Source organism: Calonectris borealis, chromosome 23, assembly GCF_964195595.1.
Source record: "Calonectris borealis chromosome 23, bCalBor7.hap1.2, whole genome shotgun sequence".
Lineage (NCBI taxonomy): Eukaryota > Metazoa > Chordata > Aves > Procellariiformes > Procellariidae > Calonectris > Calonectris borealis.
In genome coordinates this window covers 9,719,481-9,735,781 of record NC_134334.1, presented here as the reverse complement: position 1 = coordinate 9,735,781, position 16,301 = coordinate 9,719,481, and the positions used below count along the sequence as shown (strand labels likewise).

Below are 16,301 nucleotides of genomic sequence, written 5' to 3'. Positions count from 1 at the left end.
TCCATAAAAGATCATTCATTATTAACTGAGCAAGGCAATATTTTAACCAAAGAGTGTTTTTTAAGAAATAATAGTATTTACAGTAGTTAAATAGATGCTACTTTTTATCAGATCTAATTCTTTTATAATAGCATACAGTCTTTAGATTGTTTATTACTATGTTATTACTTTAAGCCCTCACAGCTACTCTAGATAATAATTTAAATACACAGAGCTTTAAAAAAATATTTCCATTACAAATATTTTAAAAATATACTTATCCTAAAAAGCTTTCCAGCACTATTCCAAAAATCTCTTGTAGTAAATGTCTTTTTTAATTTTAACAAAAATATCTACCGTTATATAGAAGAGCTCACGTTTTGACAAACGTATAATATAGTCAGAAACATCTTGGGCCAGATTCCACTCTTGTTTATGCAGTTGCCAATTTGGATCACTGTGTTCACTTCAGTGTTACTCTAGTATAATCAGGAGCAAAATATAGCCCTTAGTGTTTTAAAATAACTAAATGGACTGGATACTGCAACAGTTACTTGTGCCTACCATTACAGGGAAGGAAAATCCTTTACTTCATTGCATCTAAAAATGCAAAAGAATATTATATTTAGTATTTGTGCCATGACCAAAGAGGTGCCAGGCAGCTGCAGCAGATGACTCAGACCTAGAATCATATTCGCTTACAGAAAAAAATTTTTTTGGCTGAATGATGCCTGCAACTGCTGTCATTAAATGGAGGATGAATGTTTATAGAGAACATTTGTAGAGAGAAAATGCCAACCTTCCTATAATGCTTTCTACAATTCTAGGAATCATTTTAATTGCATTTTGTTACTTATAAAGTTGTGTGAGCTTAACAGAATCTCCCACTACTTAGATCTAGGAAGGACACTATTTTAAATTGCTTCCATATTTTCCAGCTGAAATGCTAGTCCTTTTCAAAGTGCATTTAGAGCAAGCTATTAAGCACTTACAGGAATCTGCATCTCATCAGAAGGACAATCTGGAAGCTGTGAGTTAGTCTTTTAAAACACTGGAATTTTTTTTTGGCCTTTCCCCCTTTTTCCTCTAATCTTCAAATTTAAATGCAGTGTTTGATTAAGGATCATAGAAATTAACCTGGTCTCATTGCATCAGGTTACATATGTAAGCAAAGCTAACAGTCTCAGATGCAAACTGCAATTCCTACCTGTGACCGTCATGAGATTAGAAAGATCCTTACACATTGTGATTTCATTTAATTCATGTTTAAAGCTTTTGCTCTACTTGTTTTCTTCCTAGACTTTGGCTGATGATCTAGTAACTTATAAACCAAGGAACCTTAAGTATATAGACTAAGTTCAGTCCTCACTGTCGTCTTCATCGTCATCGTCATCTTTACTGGGAGCACATCTTTGGAAGCAGTGTACTAGAGTTGCTAAGAAGAAGCTTGATAGAATAGCAGCAATGGAGACTGCAACTCCAGAGAAGATGATGATAAAAAGGTCCGTCAATGACAAACTAAATTTGCATTCACTAAAGCTGACCTCAGATAATTCATTCAGAAAGATTCTTCTATTTTCTACAGGCAGGGAACACTGGATTTCATGGAGACCTGCAAAGAAAAGGAAAGGGAAACAAATCAGCGGAATATTGATGAATCCTTGTGTTGCTCCGGTCAGAGATTGAATGACTGAAGAAAAGTTTTAGGGTTGATTCTAGGTTTATGAACTTGTTCAAAATTCAGGAAAAAATGGAACACAATCCGTCACTATCCAAAAGCCATTACATAACCCCCTTGAGTGGCTCCTGGAAATTAAGTTATTTCACCTTCAGTCTTCCAGGAGGTCAGGTATGACCTAGGACCATGATTTTGAGGATTTAAAAAAGTGAATGTTGAACCCTGGATGCATCTAAACCTGGAGACCTGGAAGCACTTCCTAGCTACTGCATCTGAACACAAATTCTGACTCCAAAACAGGGTAACTGGGATACTGAAGTTCCTTCCACACCGTGGTGCCTTCTACACTACTTTTTTCCATGTAGTTCCAAACCTACAGTTGTCTTTTTCTTCTGATCAAAACAACAGCTAGGTTTAATGGATGCTTGTTTGCTATGACCTGCTTTCACCTTTTCTCTCTGACTGTCATAAGGACATGCAGACTAGCAAGTGTTATTCCTCCATGCATTACTGAAGAATGCCTAGAGCTGGGTTCCTCGTAGTGAAAGCAAAAAAATCCAAATTTAAAAACTGGTGAGAATATAGTTTGATACTGGACAGTAAAAGCGTACAGTTCACTGCATATGCCCAACTCCCTCTTCATTCACAACAGGGGAAAATCAGGAGAGTATATTAACAGGGCTAGAATGGAACAAATAATGAAGTGAATTAAGTCTGTATGGCTGTTGGCAAGATAGCTTTTATCTTGCTATTAAGGATATGAATGTAAAGGGGAAATAGAAGAATTGTGTATTAATGACATGAGAACTCCTGCTGGTTTACTTGATACACTTTTACTCTGTGTCTGCTAATGATCACAGAATGGACTCCCAGTTTTTGACTCTGCATTGCTGTGTGCACACAGTGTATAGGGCGTTTCCATCACACAGCTCTACCATATAACCATTATATCACTTTAAGTAAGGGATGCATGACGGTAAGATTTCCTCTGCTTTCGTGAATCCCATTTTTCTTGTGGCTGAATAGCTATGGCATATGATGTTTTACTATTAAACCCAGGCTCCTAGGGTGAGTGGTGCAAACCTGACTGGTTATCTGGATCATGCCCAGCTGTTACGTTGATTTGAGAGGGAGTTTTAGCTAAGTTTACTATGGAACCAATTATCACCCTGACTTACTTGACCTTGTAATGATGATGGTACTAAATTTTGATCCTTAAAAGCCATCCTGTATCTGTCATATTTGCCTAAAGTTCTCATGCTCCTCTCACTGACAACGTAATAAAAGCTGCCAGCAGAATAGGACAACAGTCAGCATGCCCAAGGCTGAATGGTTTCCTCTAGGCAAACTGCCACCTGCATACATGCTACACTTTTTCTCTGAGCCTGGAGTGCACTGGCAATGTATACCAGATGGTGAAGCAACTTGCTTTGCAGACCTTTGAAACCTGCTATCTATGGAACTGGCCCAGAAGGTAAAGGAGCCACATGGTTTCAAACATCCTCTGAGACTTTTGGAAACCTGGAACCTGCAGTATTCATATATATCATGTCTTGTATACAAGCTGACATACTGGAGCACTTGAGTGCACCTGTGACTGCATGGATGGCTAGAGGAAGTACATACTATTGCACTCTATAGCTTGTGATAAAACTCTTTGTACAAACCTTTCTATTGAAAGAAGTAAGAGTTGTTCACCGAGTCCATATTTTCTTTTCATCACGACTTGGAAATAGCAACTCTAGGCGTTAATGGGAGTAACAAGCAAAAGGGGACACAAATGGATATCCTTCCCTATTCAAAACCATGAGAAATATGGGAGGAGTGAAAAGCCATAGGCCGGAATTCCAAGACCTGTGTCTTTTTAATCAGATTTTAAAAAGCGAACAGTTTTCAATAAATCAACATGACGTTGACAGTAATCAAAGCACTTATTGCTGTTCTGTAGAAACAGCAAGAAAATGAGTGTAACATATTGCAAATTCATTTGAAGAGGAAGTTCCTTTCTAATAGGAAAAGATCATTGCAGTATTTTGGCAGAAAAGCCTGGTCCAAGTGAATATGGCACCTAAACAAATTCCATTTCACTTGTAGCAAGCACAAGAAAAAACAAGTTTCTAATCAACTGTGTTTCTGTAAACAAACCACTATAATAGCTGTTGAGACCTCATGAGAACTGCTGTTTTCATAGCAGCTGAGCCATGCTCGCAGCACGTCTAAAGAAAGAGTGCACAGGTGACCATAAACAACTCTACTTTTTTTATTTCTGACCAACTGCAAAAGAAATTCTCTAGTGTCTTCACCTGCCAGCTTTTAAAATGACCTCTGTGCTGGAGTGGCCTTGATGAGCTGGAATACCAGATCTAAGCTTCCATAAGGAAGGAAGTAGAAAAAGAATATATTAAAAAGAAAGAGACAGAGCAAAAAAGACTCCAAAAGAAAACTGTTGTTCTAAGCAGTTCTACATACTGCAGCTCTTGCCTCTAGAAAAAACTTAGTATGGTAGTATTTGACCAGGATCCTAGAGATGGAAAAGAGCCCACTTATTCATTACCATTACCAACAGCAGTTTTGCCATGGATCAAAACTGAGCCTGTAGATTATGGCCTCTATTCCTATTTCGCAGATGCTTTCATCTAACATCACAACACACAGAATACAAATAGAAAAGAATCTGCCACATACCAAATCACTTAGAGGGTGTTTCTTATTATGAGAATCAGTGTACTGTAATGATTTTGAATCTGATAATACAATAATGAGAAATGAAAAAGCTACTCTCCATGTAGCCATGGGTACTGGAATCTAGGTCATGTTCTCAAACCAAATAGTTTAGATGGGAATTTTCTACTTGCTTTATTTTGTGACACTCCAATGTGCTAGCTTAGCCTCAAGTTTTTACAGAATTCTCAGTCATTGAGAATGATAGAGGCCAATAGGCAAACTACAGCATCATAAACCAGTGGCCAGTACAGATGCCTTGCCAGCTCCCAGCTAGAGTTTCAGCCACCCTGTGTATACACCATCTTTTCAACAAGACAGGAATGAACTGACCTCTCCTATCCACACACAAGGCAGTCTACTAAAATTGTACTGGAAGCAACCTAGAAGGACTGCAGAGCTTGGTGGAAGCCCATGCCAGTGACTGAGGGAGAGAGGAACATGTATTAGTCCATCCTGCTCAGTGAATCGGTTTTTTTGCTGTGTCGTGACACTATTGCAAAACCCCATACAGTTAACGGAAGCTTTTCTTTCGATTCCAAAGAGAATTTGGAACAGACTGTTAATTTATAACAGTAGTAAGACTAGCACATATATCTCTGGTGACACAAGGAATTTCTCCTCCCAATGCAATCCTAATGCAGTGGTTATTGCACTAGAGCTTCTAACAGCTTACCTGAAAACATCATAATCTGAAGGTCACATGCATTTCTGCTTAAGATGACATATGAACAATACCATTTCATCTGCTTCCTTCCATAGCAATATGTTACTTTCTGTACATTATTTAAAAATAGGTTGTCCTTATGACATGAAAATCCAGCGTGTGTGGAGAACTGATGTTCTGTCCTCCACTATGCCTAGCAATAGATCCAATTTTGTTCTTTGCTTGGGCGGGAAGTAATCCCAGGTCATCATACACCCTCTGCCTGAACAATGAATGGCTTCTATGAAGTGGTCAGTATTAATTATAAGGTGTGGGTTTTTTCCTCTGGGTGATTCCGTTGCATATAGACTGGCTCAATCAAATTATCTGTCCCCACACATAAGACCTCCAGAGGACAGGAGAGTGCCATTTAACCTTAGTGCTCTACCTTCACACACCTTAACCACTTGAATGGTATTATTTATGGTATTTTTTTATAGTGTATTTGGTTTTGTTTTTTATTCTGCAGAACCTGTTCAATTTATTCTTTTAAAAAATCAGCCAGGCTTCTTGTAAAGGGTACCTCAAAGAAGTTTGATATTTAGTGCTTGGCTGCAGCAAGAAAACCTTTGATGATAGTTATATATATCTCATTGCTCCCACAGCATGTTCAAAGAGTTGCTTCTTCATACCAAACAAATCTGTAAATGAAATAACAAGTGTGAGGGTGTTATAAATATATAGCTTATGTTCTTTTGGCCAGGGCCATCACATTATCTGTAATAACTCCAGCTGTCCCAAGGACAATGTCACACACTGTATCTTTCTGCTATGTCATCTGAAGAAGCAGCTGTACTATACTGGCAAGCTGTAATGTATTGCTTGCTTTTAAAAAAGGAATGCTTTGAAGTCCCAGTGAAGGGACAGATGCTAGATTCTATATAGGCTTGTCTCTTAACACTGCAAAAATGAGATGAAACTACGGCTCTGTACCCTGAGGAATAGATTGTCTAAGTAATATGGGAAGTGCAAAAAAGCTGGAATTCTAGAAACATAATGTTAAAATGAGAGGCATTTTTTTAAAAAGAAAAAAAAAGAGACATGTGTTTATAAAGAAGTGATGCAGGAGGGTTCCAGGTAGAGTTGATTTCAATGAAATTCCCTAATAGCTTTTAGAACAGTATCACTTTGAGATGCCTTACCGTTAGAGGATTACACTGAAGTCTAGGACTTAAACCTTGACAATAAATTGTAGGCAATTAACCTGCAGCTAGATCCTAATAAACACTTTGCATTTGTTTCTGTAAAGGACTATGCACAGGCCTACTTGTCTTGCAGAGTCAGAGGCTGAAATATTTCCCCTGAAGCTCTTAGAAAATGGATGCAGCCTGAAACCAGTCTTTATACAAATAATTAATAATTTCCTTGTAAATTAATGAAAACAGACTGACAATGCTGTAATGCCCCAAGTTATAACTGTACTATATATTATATATACTATATATACTATATATACTATTATATATTATATATATGTAATATATATTATATATATATACTATTATAACTGTTATAACTGTAAAACCCACAAAACCCCAGATACCAAGTTTCATTAACATTCTGCTGGTACTTTGTAGCCATAATTCAACCATGTTTCTCATAGGTACTGTTTGATCAGGAATGTTCAAACAGTACATTGGCTGGACCATCTAGTGCATTGAAATTGCCTGCTTTTGGATCTGACATGGGTTTTCCTTAGGTATGTTGACTGATGACATATTGCATTGTGAGTTTCGTTTTACATTCCTCCAACTAAAGACAAGCAGCAAGAGGTATCACTTACTCCAGGCCTACTAGACTCTATTTTGAAGGACTCCTTGTGTATTTCTGTATTTGCTTAATTCTAATACCTATGCTAACTATATCTTTTATTGCAGAACTTCTGAAATTCATTATTACTTCAAAATTATGGTCTGTCTTAACTGTCAGAGCGAAATTTCCCAGCTATAATTTTGGACGCTGAGTTTAAAAAAAAAAAAAGGAAAAAGAGGCCTCAATTCTGCTGGGTCTTTGTAGAGTTCACAAAAAACAGGTATCAAGAGAAATAGTTTGCTAATATTCAGCAATCTACAATAGTATGAGATAATGAAAATGCCCACTCATACATACACTGGTATGTATAGGAAATACATCAGAAAAATATCTGAAGCCATAAACGTTTAAGTGAGCTTCATGCACACGTGTTCATTACTATCTATGCAATAAATGTAAGAGCACTATAATACGCTATTTCAATTTTTTTTTTTTAAAGTAAAATTGATATTTACCCTTTTGGGTGGAATTTAGCTGTTCTCTCATGTTGCTGAATGTAGTTGACACAGAGTTGAAACGTTTAAATGTGGCATTTTATTTCTTGCATGGTGTTTTGCCTCCAGCTATAGTTCTCTTTAGTCTACTTAAACACTGTCACTAACGTATTAGATGTATTAATAAGCAGTGAGAGCAGCAATGCCTCTGAAGAGATATGACATTCCATTGGAAACAGCCTCAAGCTATCAGAGCAGTAAGGCTTAAAAAAACCTGAAGCCTAGATTTAGGTCCCTAAATAAAACATTTTATGGCCAAGTGCCCTAGAGTCTCACAGATTAACATTAGAAGGTACTTAACAGTTTGTCTCAATGCCTAAATATAAAGTTTAACATTAGGTGTTCACATCTGCAAATGCTGTCCTCACATCTTCAAATCCGTGAAAGATGGAAGTACTCCAAAAAACCTTAAGATGGAAGTACTCCAAAAAACCTTAAGATGGAAGAAACAGAGTGAAAAGCCAGTGGCAGTCAGATCATTTTACTGAAAATGACTAGGATATCAAATTATATATTTATATATGTATATATATAGAAACAGATTTGATGCGCTTGTTAGGGAATCTAATTTCTGTTAGGAGTTTCTGCTCGAATAGAATAAAAGCTGCTCAATGTGTGAAATGTCTTAAGGCTTTTAATTCCTTTCCAAAAAAATGAATATTATGTTCTGTACTAGTGATGTGCTAGCATTTGCATGATACTCAGGGAAGAACTGAATGGCTGTAATGGACAGAACAGCCTGTCCTTTTTAGCTGAAGCTTGCTCTGGTTCTATATTAGTACATGAAGTTAAGGCAGCCTTCTCTAGATAGCAGATGAATTAATAGGTACTAATAAAGAATGATAAGTCAAGAGGACTTAGAAAACACTCAGTTGTTTCACTGGCTTTTAGTTAGGTTAGAAGGTCAAATGAAACCTGTATTCTCATGTAATTATGTTGCTTTGTTTTGAAGACAATGTTTAACATTTTCAGTGAGCCCAGGGCTACTATAAAGGCCTGAACTAGTGAGTAAGACATTATTTTATTTACAGAATAAGGTTAGTAATAGATCTTAGATTGGAATGGGATTCTAGAAAGAGCCCGAGAAGCAACAGATGATCACCTCATGGCACAGTCTTTCTAAACAGGCTTACAAAAATCATTCCATTCTTCTCACTACACTCTGAATCTCACTTCTCAATCTCATTAACTGCTTTCTTTTAGTACTGAATTCAGTCTGAGTTTCCTGTTCCAGAAGGCTGCTTACAACCTCATTGTCACCTGCTCTTGCTTTTTTCCTACCTCCTCTCACTGCCATCCTTCTTTCCTATTCTTTTGCATAGAAAGTCTTTACCGGGAAATATGCCACTTTACCAGAATTTACCTATCCATCCATATTGAGGAGGTACTAGCTACAGAAGTCTTGAAAGTAGCTAAACAGCATCTGTATCAGTACTGGCACTAAGAACTCCTTCGAGTATCTTAAAAATTTGTAGTCTTGTGCACACAACTTTCCAAAGCGGAGCAACATTTGCCCAGGTTGCCCAGAGAGGTGGTAGATGCCCCATCCCTGGGAACATTCAAGGTCAGGCTGGACGGGGCTCTGAGCAACCTGATCTAGTTAAAGATGTCCCTGCCCACAGCAGGGGGGTTGGACTAGATGGCCTTTAAAGGTCCCTTCCAACCCAAACTATTCTATGATTTTATGATTCTATGAACATTTGACGAAATGAAGAGGAAAACATGGTCCTAGCTACAGCCTTTGTGTTGTGACATGGGATTTGCTGCCACTAATGAACTTTCTTCCAGTAAAGTTCAGCGATTACGTTAGTTTGGGACAGAGTTCTGCAAGTGGACCCAGAGTTCTGTCGTCTTCAGGCTTCTTTTACCAGTTCTGCTTCTAGTGTGAATGTAAACGTTAGCATTCAGGAGGATGGTGCACTGACACTGTGCCAGCTAATCCCGTCTGTAACAGGGAAGTCTAACACTGAGCACTGATCCTCACTTAAACTTGTGCTAGTTTAATTCCAAACATTCAGAACATCTATTTCCTTTATTTATCACACAGGCAGCACAAATCTATTTGGAATTCTGTCACTGGCCAATTCTGAATGAATTTTTCATGTCTTTCTGGAAATATCAGTGTACACAGGCTACCCATGAAAATGCTCAGTCTAAACCTTCTTATCAAATTGCTAAAAGTCTTTCTAATACTGTTTTAATAGAGGGCAGCAAAATTTTTCATTCTTGCAATGGATAATGGGGATCTTTAAATAGGGTATGTATTAAACACAAAAGGTTGAGAAAACACCATTGCATCTAGCATGAAAAGCACAGACACTGACTATTTCTTGCAATCCCAGAAACTCCACACAACTTCCCGGAAAGGTTTTTTCAAAGATACTGAGAATAAAAAAAGTAAAAAGCAAAATGAGGGCAAGATGACAGAAAGGAGACACTATAGTCACACTCCAAGGAATACTTAAACTCTGATTAGAAGTAATACTAAAAACGCATTAGTCATTAGCAAACAAGGTCACAGGCACAGCTGCCCAAAGCATGTCCACAGAAAGTAAAAATCAGCAACAGAGATCTCTACAAAGCACTTCAATGCGGCCACTGCAGACCACTTGTATTTCTTTTTGTTACATGCATTTTATCTGAATCCAATCCCTTCATCGAGATGAGATCCTCAGAGGGGTTCAAGAAATGCCTTTTGCAGTGCTATGCATTACTTTTAAACAGCACCTTTCACCAAAAATTTATTCCACCAAAGCCATTTGTATTTAAACACTGAAATGGAAGCGTTCATAAATCTTAGTTCTGTAGATCATGTGCACCAGTGACAACTTTTTGCTGGATGAGCCCTGAGTTTCAAACAGTATTACTAAAAGAAGTAGGTGAAAGATGAGGCAAGAAAGGAAAAGTGCATTTCTAGCCAAGATAAAATGCGATACAGAACAAGCTCTGAAAGCAGAAGAAAGCCTTTCCAAATACGAGAAATTACTGAGTGTACTTTTGTAGGATTTCCAGATCCCATTGAAGCAGAAAATGCAAAAAATCTCAAAGGTGACTCTTGATCTCAAAAAAATGAATGCCAAATTTCCTTAGACTACTGAATTCAAAATTTTGAAACATTATGCCCCAAAATTATTTAACTTAACCTATAACCATCCTTCCCTTTATTCAGTACCTCTCTTGCTTTTATTCATATTTTTCTTAATTTCTTCTGCCAGACTCCAAACAAACACTCTTCTTCCTCCTCTACTTTCTTCAATTCTCACTTTAGAGCCTTGTCAATCGCTTTTTGTAAAATTCAAGATGATGGATCAAATATAGGCAAGCAGAGGATAGAACATAATAGCATACACCTCAGATATATGATTTCCTTGAATTTTTTTAATCATACATTTAAGACCAACTTAGACCTTTGTTCTTTCAAGATATTTTTTGTTCTGAAAGTTTGCATGCTCCCCATAGAGTAAAACCTTCCATGAAAGTTTTTACACCTATCTTTGAGGGGACAGAGATCTTACAACAACTTTTCTATTTCCAAAAAATTATCCAATATGCTTAATCCTCATGCTCCTCCTAATGGGAAGCCTTTAATATGAATCATTGGCCACCATGCTGCCTTTCAGGCATAACAAATGCCTATAAAATCAAACATCCTTCTACAGAAAATCTTTATCAGCTTTATAACTTAATCATTTTTGACCCATACTGAACACTTTGTCTTCTCTAGGAAAAAGAACAACTGTTACATATTCTTCACTTATCACCAATCCACTGATCTTCACGGTTCCTTTGTCTACTTTGCACTACACACACTAGTTTATTTTTAATCAATAACCAAATAAGAGGGGAAAAAATGTGGTTTGGTTTTGGAGTATGATTAAAATGCTGGTTTTAATATCTTTTTACAAGTGTAAAAATTTGTTTGCTGTTTTAAAGTGCTGAGTTTGATTGCAGGTAATGCACTGAGTTTAATTGCAGTTCTTTAGTAAGTCTGCCTGCAAATCTGGTATGCGGGAGTGTTCACTTACTGCCAATAAAGCCTTTATTTAGAAATTTAGGTTAGATCAATAAATGCCGGGATCTGTAAAATGATTCAAATTCCAGCTGTTTGTGTGAAGCAGCAAGTTAGATGTGCAAAGGCAGCTCAGCTGGGAAGAGGCTTTACAGTCAGCTAGTCAGATAGGTCAGCATAAGTTATAACTTTACAAGCTATTTCTGGTAGCATGCCAGAAAGAAAATGGACCTGGCTTTTGCAAAACTAATGAGTTGAAATATGGCTTTTGTTCAGATCATTGAGTTCTCCAGAGGCCTTAACTACAGAGGTGGAGAGCTTCAGGATCAATTAGTGAGATTTCAGTTAACATTGACAAAACTCCAATTTTTAAATCAACTTGGTGTTTCTTTTGCAAAAAACAAGGGTAGCTTTGACAAACATACCATTTTACTGCAGTGCTGAAATTAAAAGGTGGAGCAGTGGCTGGGCTTGGTAATTTGTTAACAGCTTGAGTGATTTCTCTCAGATATGCAGACAGGACACATTAAACTATTTTAAGTGTCATTCAAAGTGAGGAATGAAAATGAATGCCCAGAACCTATATCTATCAGTCAACATATTTCTCCCAGCCATTTATCTCCTGTTTCTTGCTACCAGTTCTGAACCTTGAGGGATTGCTATGCTACAGTGACACTTGCAATCGGCAGCCCTGAATCCTAGTTCACCCACAGACTGGGTGGAGTGTGCTTCTTTTCTGCTTCAGCATATCCTTTCTTGTCTAACCCATTCTGAAGCATCCCAAGCCAGCATAAGACACACAACAATGTACAGAGCCTTTAGTTTCTTCGCAGTGCTTTGTACTTTTCATGAAAGGACTGGGGATCACTGATACAAGTTTACCGTCATTCACTCTTCCACACCATTTCCCTTCTCAGTAAACCCAGGTTACAAAGTCTGCCATTTAAAGGCTGGGGAACCTCAATCTGTCATGGAACCATTCTGTACTGCTAATCACAGTTTAATCTTAAAGAAAACCAAGAGAAGAAAAACACCAGCCAACTCCTTTTCCCTTCCTGCCGTTTCGCATTTGTATAGGCCAAGCAATGCAAATACTTGAGCTGCTGCAGAATCGTAAAGGAAACGCAGGCAGCCAAAATAACTAAGCTCTTTTCTTGGGCCCTGAAAAAATGTATCCCTATCTTTTTCTTTTGCTGTATTTCCAGACGTAATGGCTGCTGCCCTACTTATCTTGATGTGTTTGCTGCAAGGATACTTCTGTCTCCAGCCTTACAGCAGTATCATGAGGAAGACAGGGAGTCTGAATGCTGAATCCTTCAGTGAGTTGCTCTTCCCACCCCTCCCAGGAAAGGCCAGGTGAACGTGGCTTTGGACAAGTATAACCAGACAAGTAACGCTAAGGTCATTAGTTCCTAATGGGTATAATGTCGCGACATCATTAAAAACTGAAAACTGGATATCAAATGCAATGAAATAATAATTCTAAGAATTAGTTTTACACTGACTTTCCAAAAGTTGTTTTGAAAGGCACTCAGTTGCCGCCATATGGTTTTAAAATGTCATTGAGACAGTCTTTCCTTTTTGGGTTTAGTTTTTTCCTCACCTTCGTCAATAATGTTTTGCTAGTTTATTAAAGGAGACAGCCAGTATTTTTGTGGCAGCAGCTCACAACAAGCAATGAAAACACTGACTTTGCACACTTTTCTGCATACATGCACTAGATCTCACTGATACGACTGGCTGCCAAGCTATCATGGGACTTGCTCCTGAGAACAAATACAAATCATTTGCTTAGGCCATGTCGGGGGGACCGCTCTGATAAAACCAACCATTTGAATATTTGCTCCTTCCCTCCTTGTCTTCCCAAATCAAATCTAACTGAAAGTTATTTTTTACTCTTTGGCTGAAACACAACTGTGGATGAGAGAAAATGCTGTGAGAAAGCATCTCTAAGCTTGCAAGACACTAGGGAACACTGGCAACACTATGGGAAAGCTCAATCACTTGAGATTTCCAGACATACGTTCAGATACGCTTTAAAACACTGACATGGCAGAAAAGAAAAAAGAGATGGGCTGGGACAGACTCTCGAACTGAACAGACTCAGTTTGTATAAAGGGGAAGGAGCTAGAACTTCATTAAAAGAGATGGAAAGCAGAGGGAAAGTGAACTAATGTTTAGCATGAGAGATGGGCAAATACTTGGTTCAAATAGACCAAACTTTAGCTAAAGCATCAGGGAAGGTGGGAGATTCTTGGTTTAGAAAGAATCAAGATGAAAGTTTCACTGAGACAGACAGGAAGAAACCCAACACATTTTCTCAAATGACTTCTTCCTTAAACAGCTGTTTTACAGCTAAGAATATTTAGAGCAACCTGGATGAGTATATTAAAAAAATGCTACCCAAGGTCAGTCAGCATTAATAACTGACTACAGACTTTGATGATCAAGAAAGGAGAGAAAAGACCTCTTTTTGTAGGCTCACTGTGTTTTTCCCCCTTTTTGTCTGAATTCAAAGAAACAGTTACTTGACCTCAACCCATTCTCCTGAGCTCTTCTCCCCCAGCCTTTTAGTGCTGACCATCCCCCTCAGACACAGCCCAGACACCAGTGATTTCATGTCAGGTAACACTTGTATACCCTCTGTAGCCCTTACAAAGTTTTTATGCTCCTAGCAGTTTCCCTTCTGGAGCAGCTGGGCGGCTCAATGGCATGAATTTATGCCCTAGTGCTTGTTGGGAGGCATAAACTGTGAGATGATCTCCTGCTAAAGCTGGATTAAGAGAGGCCTTGGGGTCGGGTGGGAAATGTGGAGCAAGAGTTTGGATTCCCTATACATAGCAGTTTTAATACTCCCCCCTCCCCGCCCATGCTTTTCTGAAAATTACTGGCCCAAATACCAGAATTATATATCCTGCATTTTGGGGTGTTCCAAAATTTATTCCTGATATTGGAAGCAGTGCTATTTTAATGAAAAGAGACAAAATCAAGCTATTGAAAAGAGTTTCAAACACGGGGTATCACAATAAAATACTTCCAGGAAAGGGCTGACAACCACAGTTGCATACAATGGGGATTTAACTCTTCTGTAGCAGCTTTATAGCTGATCAGTAAAATGGGAGAAAAATCAGTTTTCCTAAGCAGTTGGCACAGAATGTTTAGTTGCTCAAATGGCTTATTGTAGAAAATATATTTATGAGAGAGAAAATGAAGTCCGGAAGAGAAGCAGCTCTGGGCTGAATGAATTTGAAAAGGTTCTTTCACTGTCTATGTAAGTTTGGTGTATAAATCCAAACTATTAGGGCTTAATTTTTAAATTTTATTTCTTAATTGGGAGGAGAACCTACTGCTAAAAAAAGCCAACATCATTTTAATGGACTCATTTGTTGAAAGCATGCAATTACAGTTTGACCAAAATGCAGTGTGGGTCACTGCAGGCAGCACACAGATAATTTGACCAAGAACCCTCCTTCCCTCCCAGACACACATACAGAGAAACGCACATACTGCACTGTAAGCCACTGAGCTTTACCTTTCTGGAGCTTAGATGCATTGTCCTGTATCCAGCTGAAAAGATTGGCAAAGTCACAGTCACAGACCCACGGGTTGCCCTCTAAGCGTATAGTCCGCAGGGAGGGAAGTGCTTCTAGGGCTGCCACATTTAGGCTTTGTAAGTTATTGTCATTCAATTCTAACACTTGGAGCTGTTCCAGGTTCTCAAAAGCAGCCTCATCCACATCCACCAGGTTATTGTTTCCAAGGCTCAATTTTATCAGTTTTTCTGCTGATTTGAATATCCCAGCATCAAGCTGTGTTAAATTATTGTAGCTTAAGTCTAAATACACCAGTTTGGTAGAACTGCTAAAAGTGCCCTCTTCTAAAGAGGTGAGGGAGTTATTCCTGAAGTCCAAATAGACTAGATCTCCATAAAATATAAAGAAATCAGCTGGTATCACCTGAATGTTGTTATCAGCTATAAGAAGTTTCCGTACATCCAATGGAAATGGATTAGGAACACTTGGGAGTCCTTGATCCCGGCAATCTATGGTATGGTAGTCCATACAGCTGCAGACAGCAGGGCAAAAATGACCCACGGGTAAGAAAAGCAGGCAGACAAAGACAGAAAAAGGCAGAAGGCAGAAAGGAAAGCATGGCAACATCGTCAAGGATTTGAAAGCTATGATGAGCACCACTTCTAAGAGAAAGACATCTTGCTCAGCTGAGCAGCAGTGCCTGGTACTTGTGTGCGTGTGTGATTGTATCCAGGAGATCACATATCATCACAGATCCGATAGCAGCAGTCTTGGGAGGGGGGAGGGAGAGTGACTGAAGGAAAGAGGGAGGGAGGCAAATGTCAGGATTTACACAGTCAGAATAGTATAATGCTGTGCAGTGTAAGGGAAAGCAATGATTGGGTAAACGGAGGATCTTTCAAAGGACTCCCTTGCTTTTGTGAGCTAAAAAAAGCTGAGAGCCTGTTTGCATATTTGCTGTATATTCCAGCAAACGGGAAATCACACCTGATCCTGTGACTCTGACAGCAACAGCTTATGCTTAAAAAGCCCTTCCGGTAATAAACCCTGATGAAATCACTTATTTTGTTTCTTCGCAGGAGCCTACATCAAGGTGACCAATACCCTACAGAAATGCAAGCGAGGCTCAGGGAAGTATCCTGGTTGACTGCTTAGGACTGTTTTCCCTTTCACTTGTAAAACAGGGAGCAGAAAAGCAGCAAGGGGGGGAGCCCAAAGACAAGGAACGCTGTCTTGCGCTGTTTCTGGATGCCTTCTGAGCTTTTGGAACAAGCATGTTAACATTATTTAAATATGACTCATTATCTTTTAACCAAGAAGTATAACCTACTGTAGCAACAAGGTCTCAAAAGTGCGGAGTTTTTTTCTT

The 16,301-nt window shown here is 38.5% G+C and overlaps 1 protein-coding gene across 1 annotated transcript; it reads right to left on the bottom strand.

Annotated features, from left to right (window-relative positions):
• Positions 1 to 1,276: 1,276 nt before the first annotated feature.
• LRRC38 (leucine rich repeat containing 38) lies at positions 1,277 to 15,574 on the bottom strand. The gene is made up of 2 exons (XM_075172645.1): positions 14,932 to 15,574; positions 1,277 to 1,591 (listed from the first exon to the last, which is right to left on the bottom strand). Exons 1-2 carry the CDS (start codon positions 15,557 to 15,559, stop codon positions 1,338 to 1,340), a joined length of 882 nt encoding a protein of 293 aa, XP_075028746.1. The 5' UTR covers positions 15,560 to 15,574; the 3' UTR covers positions 1,277 to 1,337.
• Between the last annotated feature and the right edge of the window lie 727 nt (positions 15,575 to 16,301).

Bases quoted from the DNA above. Each gene is read 5' to 3' on its own strand.
- LRRC38 (XM_075172645.1), bottom strand. From the start codon at position 15,559: ATGTTGCCATGCTTTCCTTTCTGCCTTCTGCCTTTTTCTGTCTTTGTC. The intron at 1,592-14,931 runs GTAAAGCTCAGT...TTTTCTTTGCAG, and splicing joins TGCATCTAAGCTCCAGAAAG to GTCTCCATGAAATCCAGTGT.